The sequence below is a fragment of the Chelonia mydas genome, chromosome 20, assembly GCF_015237465.2.
Source record: "Chelonia mydas isolate rCheMyd1 chromosome 20, rCheMyd1.pri.v2, whole genome shotgun sequence".
Classification (NCBI taxonomy): Eukaryota; Metazoa; Chordata; order Testudines; family Cheloniidae; genus Chelonia; species Chelonia mydas.
Genome location: NC_051260.2, coordinates 18,535,572 through 18,549,042, shown reverse-complemented (window position 1 = coordinate 18,549,042; position 13,471 = coordinate 18,535,572). Strand labels below are relative to the sequence as shown.

The 13,471-nt window shown below is 50.1% G+C and overlaps 1 protein-coding gene across 2 annotated transcripts in view; it reads right to left on the bottom strand.

The window, feature by feature from the left end:
• The window catches only part of LOC102943652 (LIM homeobox transcription factor 1-alpha), a 65,831-nt gene that overhangs the window by 9,922 nt on the left and 42,438 nt on the right, over positions 1-13,471 (bottom strand). For both annotated transcript variants that reach the window (XM_007065063.4, XM_043533041.1), the window contains exons 4-7: positions 2,686-2,918; positions 1,696-1,853; positions 597-674; positions 23-155 (exon numbers count right to left, since the gene is read on the bottom strand). In XM_007065063.4, coding sequence (XP_007065125.4) covers positions 23-155; positions 597-674; positions 1,696-1,853; positions 2,686-2,918 — 602 coding nt within the window. The remainder of the gene's footprint in view (positions 1-22; positions 156-596; positions 675-1,695; positions 1,854-2,685; positions 2,919-13,471) is intronic.

Genomic DNA, 13,471 nt, shown 5'->3' with positions numbered 1-13,471 from the left:
CCAAGGCTCTGCCAAGCCTCACCTTCACTGTCATCATTGCTCTGTCTGCTGCTGCGGCCGGTCCCACGGCCGGTCCCTAAACGCGGGTTGCCCAGCTGCTCCTGCTCCTGCTGTTGCTGCTGCTGCTGCTGCTGCCTGCGAGCGATCTTCTTCATCTGCCAGCAGAAGCAAGCAAGGCCCTAAGTTTGTATTACGGGTCTGGCTGGGGAAATGCACTGCAGTTAACTCCCTGCTGGGCAGCTGCCTTCTCCCTCTCCAGTGAAGGAGCAGTGCAGATATTACACAGACACTCGTCCTGAAGCAGAGAGAGCCTCATTAGGGTTTCATGTTGCCCCAACAGGCCCTGGGAAGCATAGAATATCAGAGCAAATATCATGGCACACCAGCCATGGCCTCAATCCACCCCTATGTGCCACTGTCTGGGAGCAGGGTCTTTTCACCAGCTCCGCACAGTTTGGGGAGGCCCCCTGTGTAGGGGGAGATTCTCAGAGAGCTGATTCTGCCTTGTTACACTGCCAGAATGGTGCAAAGGGCCTCAGTGCAATTTAGAATCAGGGCCACAGAGCTTGGTTCCGACGAGAAAAGCAGTCACTCACCTTGGCTCTTTGATTCTGGAACCAGACCTGCACCACCCGGACCGTCAGGCCTGTCTCAGCTGCGAGGGTCTCTCTCACCTACCCGCAGAGGGGAGAGGAGTCGGAAAAGGTGGGTTAGAGCTTTGTTATATTGGGAAATGATCAACTCAGCTGATGTTTAGAACAGTGTCCCTAACCTTGTGCACCTGATGGTCCCCTGCCCTTTCCAGATCTTTCCTAGAAACGCACACCTGCTGCAAATCTACTCTGCTGCCAACAAGGAGTCATGTTGACTTGTACATGAAGTGCCTACTCCTAACTTCTGAGTTTTTGTCTGTCCTAGGATTGTAAGTTCCACAGAGAAGCTGTCCGTTCTCAAGAGTTTAGAAAATGACGGGCACAGAAAAGTATCTAAAAGGAGGAATCTCTCACTCCCTGCAGGGAACTGTGCCCCCAAAGGGCAGGGTCCCCTAACTCCTGTTTACCACTTCACTCCTGTCATTACTCTGAATTTACACTGTGAACCCGCCAAGGTAGGCAACTTGTCTTTCTATTCATCTGCACAGTACTATAAACACCTGACACTACCTAGAGGAGAAAGAGAACAACAGAAGTTGCTGTCTATGAAACGACTCAGAGTGGTCCTAATTCCCCTCAGGCCATCATTCACACCAGTGGACAGTGGGTGTGAAACGCTCTCAGACCAGAAGGCACCTACTCTGCACTGGCGTAAATGACAGCACAAGATGCAGGCGAGTGGAACTTCTGGCCCAGTGTGTGCATCTCCTCTCTAACCATCTGCACTGAAATGAAAACAAGCTGGCTGCCAAGCTGCGCTGAGGCTTAAAGCTGCCATGCACAGAAAGAGAGTCAGCATATAGCCACGGTATATGCGCCACACTGCTGCTGGGCCAGACGCATGTCAGAAGGGAACCTGGTCTCTCTCTTCTGGAGTCCCCTGTGATGTGTTCTGGAAGTACTTGCTTTGCAGCCCAGCTGGGAGTGTAGAGGCAGGACTCTGGGCTCTGAGGCCATAGGACTACAGCGGGGGGTTGCGAGCATAAAAGCCGGGCTGGGGACTCTGGCCCAGGCAGTGAGGAAGCTCCCTCCTGCACTCTACCTTTCTGCAGGGTTTGGAGGAAACCTCAAAGGAGGCCTTGAAAGCCCGTCGCTGCTGAGTGGTGAGAATGGTGCGTGGGCGCTTGGAGCGCTTGTGGTCCTTGCCTTCCTCGCCTCCTCTGCCGTGGGAGTGGCTGCCATCCTCATCCTCGCTTTTCACTGGAAGGGGAACCGTTAGCTGTTACTGCCACGGGCAGGCCTGGGCCTCTCTGGCTCAACTGCTGTAGCAGCGAAGCCAGGAAATTTCCTCCCCTTTCAGGGTTTTGGTCCCTTACGTCCTCAGCAAGGGCCATGACCTTAAGGGCTCCTGTCCTGAGATAGGTTTCAGAGTAACAGCCGTGTTAGTCTGTATTCGTAAAAGAAAAGGAGTACTTGTGGCACCTTAGAGACTAACCAGTTTATTTGAGCATGAGCTATGCATCCGATGAAGTGAGCTGTAGCTCACGAAAGCTCATGCTCAAATAAACTGGTTAGTCTCTAAGGTGCCACAAGTACTCCTTTTCTTTGTCCTGAGATACAGTGCACAGGACCAGCAATGCCCATCTAGCCCAATATTATTCCCTATTGGCTAGCCCAGATCAGACCAATGGATCTTTCTATCCCAGTATCCACCCACCCCTGACCCTTCAGATCAGACCACTAGTGTCCCCGGCATTCACTACCTCCCTGCCGCTCTGGATCAGACCAAGGGGCCATCGGTCTAGCCCAAGGTCCCGGCTCGTGGCTCAGACAGTGGTCAGTGGACAGATGCTTCAGAGGACACAGACTGGACCCCTCCATGGGCATCCCACATCTCCCAATCTTACAGCCCTGTCCCCTGGGGACCAGGCAGTATCCCTGCAACACCCTACATTAGCAGTGCCATGAACCCCAGTGCTGAGGGGATTGGTCCCCTGACCCCCGCAGTCCCAGCCCTGTGTGGGGGGTCCACTCGCTCCATCCCCTCCTTCTCCATTGGCCCCGAGGAGGTAGGTCCCCTGTGGCCCCTCACCAGACTCCGTGGGTGCAGGGCTGATGGCACTCAGCATCTCCTTCTCCTTCTCATAGTCGCTGCGGCACAGCAGCTGCCCCTCCTTGAGCACAAACTCGTCCCCACGCTGCAGGCGCCGCTCGCACTCGCAACAGAAGAAGCAGTGGACGTGGTAGACGTTCTCCAGCACCCGCATGATGAATTCAGATGGGGCAATCGCCTTCAGGCAGCTGCTGCACTTGGTCTGGAAGAGCCTGTGTGGCCAGGGAGGGAACAAAGCAGTCAGCCAGGGCCTAGGGGTTAGGGCTAAGGGGGCAGCGGCGCTAGGAAGGACTCAGGGGGTATTGGAGCTATGGGAAGTATTGGGTTGATAGGGCTAACACCTAGATTCTGGAGTGGTTTAAGGGGGTTCCGGTTATGACTGGGGCTTCAGTGGTCAGAGCAGTGGCTCAGGGTGAGGGTTGTTCTCTGCTAGACACTATAGATACGGACGGGCACTGTGATGCCATGGTATAAATGCCTACATTGATAACTGGAGCAGGTAGAGCAGATGTATGAGGGGTCAGGAGTCCCACCAGTCAGGGGGCTCCGCAGCAGCTGGGAAAGGCTCCCGTTCTCCCTTGCGGCGGGGAGGACAGAAAACAGCAGCATCGGGTGCTCTGGGGGCTGACACAGGCCCCAGGCCACTGAGGCAGGGTCGGGCTGGGCCTGCCAGGCGCTCCCAAGCAAGTCCGGTGGTTCTGAACAGGATGACAGAGAGCAAGTGAGTTTGGGTTACCAGCTCAGTGACCTGGTGAGGGGGAGGAGAGGGGGTGTGGGAAAGGGCCCAGGGAAGCACCACAAAGTGGAATATGGAAACCAGGGGCCAGGTCATTAGCCGGTATAAAAGGCCATTGGTGGAGTCAAAGGAGCTGTGCTCGCTGACCTTCGCTAAGGATTCGGCCCTACAGGTATCAAAAATAACCCCTAGATGGGTAGTGGTTTCACTGGGCTAGGTCCACTGCTCCTGGCTCATGCTGCCCCTGACTTCCCCAGCAAGCTCTGCAAGGAACACGCCTGCCCAGCCTTTCAACTCCCTGTGGAGTCAGCGCCCACGCTGCCCTCCTGGGTGTGGCTGAGCTGTCCCAAGTGCCTCTTCTGCTCTTGAATGAACTTTGCTGGAGGCTCCTTCAGGGCTGATACCTCTCACTCTATTCAGGCCAGTGGAGTCAGTGAATGCAGCCTGAGGACAGAGAAGCCTCCAGGGACCATGGTACCCGGCTCAGTCTGTTAGTGTGGTCTCAGCAGGTAAGGCTTCCTTCGAGACCCCTAAACTCATTTTAATAACGTAGTCCCTGGGGACTGTACGGATCCGGCACGGGGAACCCCGGAGGAGGCTGTTTGTGGCCCTTGCGGCGTCCTGAGAGAGATATAAACAATCGCTGAGTGCCCGGTGTTCAGAGCAGATGGTTCTGATGAAGTAATTTGGGATCTAAACAAATGTGAGCACGGTGGCTGCCGGCTGACAGCTTCCATTTAGCCACTTGACAAGAGAAAGTAATAAAATGGGGATTAATTAGGCTGTTGTTTAAACACACAGGATCTTCCCCACCAGCAGGGAACTCATAAACTGGGATTGAGAACAAGACTGGGTTAATCCTCCTGGCAAACTCTGCGGAGCGGGATGGAGAGGATTACAGGGGAGAGCTCATCCCTTCCAAATACCACCATGGAGCTGTGCTGCGCAATGGCCTTCGCCTGCAGCGGCTGGGACATTCCAACTGGAGCCGCGCGGGATTTCTTGCTGTCTCTCTTTCTCTGCCTGTCTGTCTGTCTTCCTGTCTTCCTCTCCATCTCTCTCCGCATCCCCACCCCCACCCGCGTCTTTTTGTGAGTCACGTTTTACTTTAAAAATTGAGTTTGAAATGGAAGTTCAGTATAAAGAAAAACACTGAGTGACGTGTTTAAAAACCAAACCCACACCGACACACTGCCCCAGAGGAGCAGGTGGGATGCATGCTCCAGGCACAGTCCCAGAGCTGGGCTGCATACAAATCTGTTCCTCTCTGACACCAGCATCCGGTGTGGCAAGCAGAGGTGAAAAGACAAAGTAAACACTTCCTGTTAACTGTGATCTGTGATCAGTTACAAGCATGTGGCTTGTTACCGAGTAACAAGTTATTTATGTTCCTAGACTTTAAGCCTAGAAGGTCCTTACTGTTCATGTAGTCTGACGTCCTGCATAGCTCGGGCCAGACAATTTCACCCAGGGCTTCCTGCAATAGTCTGTGGTTAGGCTAGAGCATCTCTCTTAGAAAGAGACCCAATCTCCATTTATAGACTCCAAGTGATAGAGAATCCACCACATCCCTTTGGACACTGTTCCAATGGCTAATTACCAGCTAATTTCTTATGCCCAGGCACTGGATCTAGGTATGCCTTTGTTTGCTGAAGAGCGCTCTAATACTGGTTGTGGTAACTGTAAAAATGCAAAGCATGAGTCACTGAACGTGCCCAGCCTCTCTTCTGGAATTAGATCTCAACCCAAACCACCCTATTAAATGCAGTGGCTCTCCACTGTCTCCTTGGTTTGCAGAATTTCCCTCCTAGGGATGGGAGTAATTTTTGTATATGCCACACTTGAGACTAAATCTCCATGACATGAAGATTCTTGGGTCTTTAGAGAGACTGGTCCCATGGATCATGTTTAGTCTCAGCTAGTTCTTCCCAGGAGCAGCAGGTCCAGTCACACTCCTGTAACATACCCCAACCCTACCATTCTTGTGCATCCAGACATGCAGGCTTTTAGAAGGTGAGGGATAGGTCCAGCATGTGGCTAGCGCTACAGCCATAACAGTTGAAATACTAGGAATTCAGGAATTATTAGGAATACAAGCCACTCTGCAGGATAGCTCTCCATCCTGACTCCCATTAGTCCGAAGTGGGGATCATGCCCTGAAAGAGGGTTTAGTTCTTGTACAAAATCCTTAAATCCTTACCATGACAGCTATGGACATTTCCATTATGCAGATAAATATCTAAGCTATTTTTAGTCCTTTTTCCTTCCATGCCTTTGACCTCAACTGTATGCCGTGGCAATGAGTTTTGCAGGCTAATTGTTCAGTATTGCTTGGGAGGGGCAGGGAAAGGGAAACTTCCTGACATAAAACTTGCTTTGGCCTTGATCCTGCACAGGACAGGGTATGGTAGAGATAAGGACAAGGCCAGGTGAATGTCTTGAGTGTGCAAATGCACATGTGTTTGTGTGCATGCACTGGTTTTAAATGTGAAAGCTGTGAGAGGTACTAGGTGGAGCAAAGCTACCTGGAAACAGATGTCAGAGCTGGGAGAAGAGGCCTGCCCATTCCCAGCTTCCCAATAGGTGCAAGCTGACTTGCCCCTTTATCCTACTGCTATTAGAACGAGGCAGTTAGTGAGTCTTGTCTAAAGACCCCTTCAGGTGCTGGCCATCTCACCTGGATTTCATAGGATGGGCTTTCCAGCTGTGATCAATTGAGGGATGCACAGCTGCAGTAACATAACTCAATCTCACATAGGAACTATGTGCCCCACACCCTCCCTCTCCCAAGCTAAGCCCTGAAAACAAATCTGCTCTGCTTTGTACTAATTGAAGAAAACATTCAGCAAGCAGCTCATAAACACGGTGTCAGCTCGCATTACACAAAATTAAAATTCTCAGCCCCTCCAACACTAGGAATTCCTAAAGAGGCCGGTTTTAATATCGCCTGAATCCATTTAAGTCAAGGTAATATTGTTTTGGTTGTCATAGGAACAGAATACATCTCCGTTGCAGCCAGTATTCTGAGAGGAGGGAAGGGTGGCTGCGGTGAGAACATGGTTGCATGGTGTCTGAATGCAGCTGCCCTGGGAAGCCACATGGGAGGATGTTGTAGATACTAACTGGGCTTCCAGGTTCATTACTTGAAGTGAATTTAGCATCAGCAAAGGTGCTGGATTGACAGCCCTGGGTGTGTCCACAGAGAGGGGACAGCCCAGGCAGCTGCAGGGAGAGCTTCCCATCCACTATGAACGTCTCTCACCTTCTTTGGAAGAACGCACCCAGTGCGAGGAGCGAGTTTAGACCCTGTGGTCCAGTCAGCCAATGAGGACGCAGTGTGATGCTAACTGTGATAGTGCCCACTTGTTCAACAGCCAAATTGTTTCACGTGCCCCAGGGCACAAACCGGCATTCAGATCATATCAACTTTCACCCACTACTGATCTGGGGCCACATTTGGATTAGTTACCTACAGGCAAAAGGCTCAATGTCCCATTTCCAGCCCTCTAAGCCATCCTGTCCCCCACGTTTTCTGGCACTCACAAACTACAGGGACAGGTGCATTACCCATTGAGGCCATACTACAATCAAACTTCCAGAAAGAAGGCGATGTGTTAGATGGGTCCTACCCACCCTTGACAGATACCTGAAAGGTCGGTCTTTTTCTCACACTTTGGCAATGCTCATGCAGCTAGTCATGCCAAAAAGTCTCACTAAAGAAGTATAGCTGTGACACCGGGTAGGTAGCCGGTGTGCAGAGACCACTGCCCAACATGCCAACCAATATTGTCTCATTGTTTCTTTGTGCTCCCTGCCTGTATCCACCTGTTGTTTCTTATCTTATATTGTAAGTTCCTTGGGGCAGGAAGTGTCTTTTCGTTCTCTGTTTGTACAGCACCTAGGCACAATGGGGTCCTGGTCTGTGACTTGGGTTCCTAAGTGCTACAACAATACAAATAATAAATAACAATAATGAATTGAACTGACGATTGGCATGAGGTTGTGTGTTTGTGTGAAACCCCCATGACAGGATCAAGTAGTTACATAAGCCTCACACTTCGCTGCACTTGTTGAAACGCATAAAGGAATTCAATGCTGGATTGTGTTTGCACGTTGCTGAGCAGACAAAAGCGTTGCTCCTCCTGCATTTGGTCAAAAGCAGGGAACAGAAGGTTTTCAAGTCAAACGTTTCCACTGCAGCTTAGGTCTCAGCTGGAATCAGAGGCCAACAGTTTGAGAAGAAACATGTGGTGTCTTCAAATTTGGACCCAAACCTCAACTTTCCTCTCTAAACTCCATAATGACTCCTCTCCATTGAGTGATGGGCCTGTGTAGGGAGAGCGAGGGACAGGGTCAGAGGCAGTCACTGCTCACTGTTTAGGTAGTTTGAGCAGGTGTATTCATTCACCAGCTGCCACAGTTCAGAGTGAGCTGTACCTTTGATCCCTCAGTCAGAGGATGTCTACACAGCAATTGTAGGTGCGACTGCAGCATGGTTAGATGTTCGTGGCCTAGCTTTGATCTAGCTAGTTCAGCTACGTCTATACATGCTACAAACACATCTCCTGATTGCAGTGTAGACATACCCTTCAGCTTCTTCATAGGCACCCTTTCCAGTGACAGGTCTGGTGCCTGCATGTCTCTCAGTGATTCACCCCACTTTTACTCTGGGTCTCCAGGCACAGCACCCTTGCTTACCAACCGTGTTTCCTTGGCAGGTCCAACTGAGTTTGGCCCCTTCTATAGACTCCCCTTTGGGAGCTGCGACCAGGAGGTAAATGCAATGACACCCACAACAAAGAATTATTTATTTTACCCATGGGAATATAGCAACCAGAGAGAAAAGGATTAGAACTATAAAAGGGCTACAGACTGAGGTGGGCTCGATTTAGCTCTGATACCCTATCTCTTCTGGGGACCGTGTTACCATCTGCATCACTGCAGACCCTGCCTCTGTGCATCAGGGTTGCTGTCTTAACAGTTTCCAAGTTCTTTATTTAAGGTTTCCTGCTTGAAGAGCCTTGTCCCTTTCCCACTTCGAGACAAAACAAAAGACCTTGACACTTGTCTTGTGCATTAAGCACCAGCAACTAGGCTTTCTACACCCATTGATCTCAGTTCCTACAGTGTGCAAAAGCCACCTGGGACTGATTGAACTCTGCAACCATGTAGTAGACAGCATGGTAGTAATCAAGTAGACAGAGGCACATAACATTTGTAAAGTTAATACAGATATCTATCACCTTCTTCATACCTGCTCAGCCTGCATCAAATTAATTAATTCTACAAATGGTGGAATTTGTGTTTCCTGCTGGAAAAGGAACCATGTTAAAAGGGCATGGAGGAGAGATTGCTCTGTGGAACAAGTGTCTGTGGATGGTGGGCAGGGAAGCTGGCTCATACTTGGGAAAATCTGCTCTGAAGAGCTACATGGAAAAGCCTCTGGGGCAGCCAGGGACAGGACCCAGTGCTGCTGACAGAAAAGGAGGTTGGTAAATTGCCTCTTAGAAGGTACACCTGTACCAGGCATTTTCTCATAGGCAGCAGCTGTACCATCCAGATAAGGACAAAGACACATCAGGCCCACGCTGGAATGCTGCTGTCCGACAGCTCAACCCTCCACTTTGCGGGCTGGACAGACATCAGCGGCTGAGTGGGCTGTCACTGTACAGTTAAGAGCTATCACAGAGAGAGCAGCCCCCTATCACAGAGACAATGCAGCACTGGGTCCCGCCGCAGGACCATAGGAATTGCCAGATGGGATCAGACCCATGGCCCATCTAGCCCAGAGTCCTGTCTCCGGTAACGCCCAGCACCAGTTGCTTCAGAGGAAGGTGCAGGAAACCCTTCAGGAGCTATAATGTGGGTAATCTGCTCCCCATTAAGGTCTCATCCTGACCACTAATCTTTAGAGATTGGCCTAAGCTTTCATGCCTGAGGTTTTGTATACAAAAATACCTGTTAGCATTAATTATTGTAACTCTGGATATTCTTGTTATCTTTAGAAATGCCCACTGCTCAGTTCTTGGCCTCAACTACATCTTGTGGCAATGAGTTCCGCAGCCTAATCACATACTGTACGACAAATGATTTCCTTTCATCAGTTGTGGATTGACCATCCATGGCTCATGCTTCAGTTACCAAAGTGTGCAGTGCATATGATCACTGGGTGGAACTTTAGAGACCCCTTCGGAGGGGCATCATCTTCCCCCCATGCAGTTATCTTTCTGCCTTTGTTCCCAAAGTAAAATCCTCCATGGAGCTACACTGTGTGTCATTTACAAGATTTTAGAACCCTGAGACCCGGCATCCCCTGCCTGCTGCTGTCACTCACTCTCACACTAGGTGTAATACACTCTTTTCAGAGGGCCTGTGCACTGGATTTAAGTGGCACTTAACTGGTGCACCAAGATGAATTTCGCTCACCATAAGGTATAGATCTGGTTGCATTCCGCGTTCCCATCTTCCTTCAGACAATCAACATCCGCTTCTGCAGCGCAGAGTTGCCCCATCCCCAGCCTTTAGAATTTGCTTTTGAATGAAAGGCAAACTGTTCAGTCACTGAAACAGCTGTGAAAGACTTGGAGTTTAACTAATTTTCCCTAGGAAGTTTAGCAAAAATTTCTAACCATGCCATGGTAGGGGAGAGAGGTGACTGTTGCAAAAAAGCATGGAAGTTGGATGCTAGAGAGAGGCACCCCCCCTCCCAGCTGCAAAATTCAGAGACAGATTTCACACACCCTAGAGTTCAGGGGTGCTTTTGTTTGGGTATTTGGTCCAAGTTCCCTCTATTCATCTCTTTTGAACTGCACAAGCCCCAGAAAAGTCTGATATCTTGTTTCTATTTCTTTCTACAGCAGCTCATTGATACGGTTTGCCTCTTCAACAGAATATTTGGGAAGGGTTTACAGAGACCAACTGTTTTCAGCTATTTAATAGACTCCATCATCTATCGGATTCAAGTGCTAGTAAAATACTGCAACTCCCTAAACAGCCCATTAATCCCTACAGAGCCAGACCTGTCGCTCTTGGGGGTACCGTTCTCCTTGCAGACTGCTTTGGAGAAGGAATCACAGTCAGAGCGAGGGCTCTGCCCCTCCAAGGGACTCCAGATGGGGCTGAGCTGAGCAGCAAGTTATTGAGCAGTTCTCTGACCTGTTGTGTGGCAGCACGGAGGGCCCTGACCCAGGCCTGGGAAGGGTAATTTGGAGCGTATAAGATTGTACCAGTGGGATTAAAAGGTGTTAATGAAGCAAGGGCTAAGGCGGCCTTGAAAGCCATGAGGCCTGTGCTTCATGAAGCCGGCTTATTTAGTTAGGGTTTAGTCAAAATGAAGCAGTCCTGGCTTAAGCAAGGTCTGTTTACTTAACACTGAGCTGCAAAATCCATCGTAGCTGTCTGAAATATTGAAGTGGAACTTGTAAAGCCCCTTTCCAGATTTCATGCCGGGCTAGGAGCCGGGGGGAGGGTGAGACACATAGGGTGGAATGAGGAGGCGCTGGAAATACAATACGCTCTTTCATTTCAAGGAGTTTATTTCACTCCACAATAGCAGAGACTTCCTTCAATAATATGGGGCGGCTGGGGAGGGGTTAAGGGGCAAAATTCCCCTCTGCTTCATTTCCATGTCATGTTAGCAATGCCGAGGCCAGAGTGAAGGAGCAGTTTTGGGGAGACTCTCACTTCCTCACGGATCTTCCCCCCAGGGCATCTGTCAGCCTCTCTGGAAGGGACACGCAGGGGTTCTCCTCTAGAAAGGGGCCCTTGGGTCCTGTTCACACCCAAGCCACAGTTAATTAAGCCAGTTCTCTCGCTGGTGAGAATTTAAGCACAGCAGGCCCCATACAGCCCCTCTCCTGCCAGGATCTGTGCAGCAAACACTCCCTGCTTCAGGGGAAACCCCTGGCAGCACAATCTCAGGAGCAGAGCGTGCTCCCAAAGGTGCAAATGCTCTGTCCTCTGTGCACAGTCACCAGAAGGATGGGAGATCTCTACTCTTTGGTGATGGGAAACTTTCTGCTTAAACAGCCAGTCCCTGGAGGCCCAAACCATCTGTCCTTCCCTCTGAAATGGATCGTTCCTTGGGGGGCAAGTGAAGCCCAAAGCAGTGGACATCAACGAATTCCCAGAACTGAGTTTGGCCTACTTCAGGGAGGGACCTGTGGGGAAACCACATGGGCTGGATGGGGAGGGAACGGGCTCTCCTGAAGTAGCTGCTCAGGGGCTAGATTGCAGCAACGGCTGGACATGCTGCAGACGCTCACATTCCAGTCGGGATCCTGCATGGGGGCTGGGGCAAGGGTGGGTAAGTGTGATGGGCAGGATGGGGCAGCGCTGAGGCTGATGAATGCCTGCCAGGTTAGCCCTATCCCTGAGCATCATGAGGGTGCAAGAACTGGTGGGACTGAGGCCTGTGTGAGCAAGAGAATGCAGAGGTATCGCCCAGAGTACTAAGTGGTGACTGTACGTGATACGGATCACATACGGGACTGATGTAGCACCATAAACCCACACCGCACTTGGTGACCATTGCCCTGTGCCCCATCTCTAGCACCTCCCATCCAGGGCTCTCCAAGCACTTCGTAAGCAGCTGCGTTATTACAGAGAATCCTTTACAGCTTCACTCAGAAAAGAACATCACACAATATGCTTCCTGGACAGGTGCCCCCGCCTGGGCTCCTGCCAGCATGTCATGCTTGTCCTCTGCTCTCTGTATTGGCTTCCCACAGAAAATCGAATCAAGTTCAAAGGCCTGGGCACTTATCTTCCTGGTACCCAATGGCCTGGGCCCAGGGTAACTAAAAGGCCCTAAAGCTCTGGGATGAAGACTATGGCTACAACTCTTCTCCTCAGGAGCCATGGAACTTTCCACCAAAGCTCGTCTATGCAGGAGACAGAGCCTCGGTCAGAGAACAAACTAGCCCAGGCACTAAGGACTGTCACAAACCTCCCCACCTTCAGCTCCCAGGGCCAGGCACACTTCTTCAGTCTTGCTTTCTCTAACAGAAACACGGAGCACCATGTACACTAAAAAACAAACAACAAAATCCTCAAAACCAAATCCCTACCAAAACAACACAGACAATTCTCCGCTTGGGGAGAGGACGACAGAAAGAACGAACCTCACATGACAGGTGTTAGTTACATTGCTTAATGCACAATTAAAAGGTGCCCAAGTTATTAAGATGATGAGGGTGGTAAAAGAACCTATATAGACTAGAATAGAGTAGGAGCCCCTTAAAACTATTCCCACAGGGAACTTACAGTGACACAGAACTCATTCCGTTCGTGGGAAAAACTAACTGCTGGCTGATGATTCTTTTTACCCAATGTAAAAAAATGTTCATCATTGAAATGAAGGAGAAACCAAATATGTGGGAACTTTGGGCCTGGAACAGGGAATACTGGAAAGGTTTGTGAAGATCTCTAAACTGATCGCTAGCAACATTTACTTTGATTGCCATTTGGTTATTAAAGCACCAAATTCTGAACCTCGCAAGAGCAGGTCTGACTGGCTGGGCCCTGCACTACCCTTGATATCAGTTCTGAAGAGAATAGTTGTTATAACCCCTATAGTTAGTGTCTGGGCTTGAGTCTGTTAATGCTAGGGATGAAAATTGGTCCTTAAATAAAAAAACGAACAACAAACAAAACACCCGACTAGTTCCCAAAGCCGTGGAGATTCATAAATATTAAAGTGACAAGAGTGAAGCGCGACTGAAAGATTTAATACAGTGCTTCTGCTCTGTGCCTCAAGGGGTTAAGCCCCCTACTGCGAGGATATTACTGCCAGTTCTGTGGCACTGAGCCATCACCATATAATCTGATGAACTCTTTTATTAAATTTCACAGTCCTGTCTTCTTTATTAAAATCTCCCAGAATTCATAGGGCGCCTGTCATATTGCTGCAGAATGCTAACAAAAAAATTTGTTTTTCTCTGGGTCCTGCCAGTGAGAGGCTGCATTTCAGTGAGTGTCTCTGTCAGGTGCAGGGGAGGGAGGGACGCTGCCAGCCAAGGAGCAGCGGGC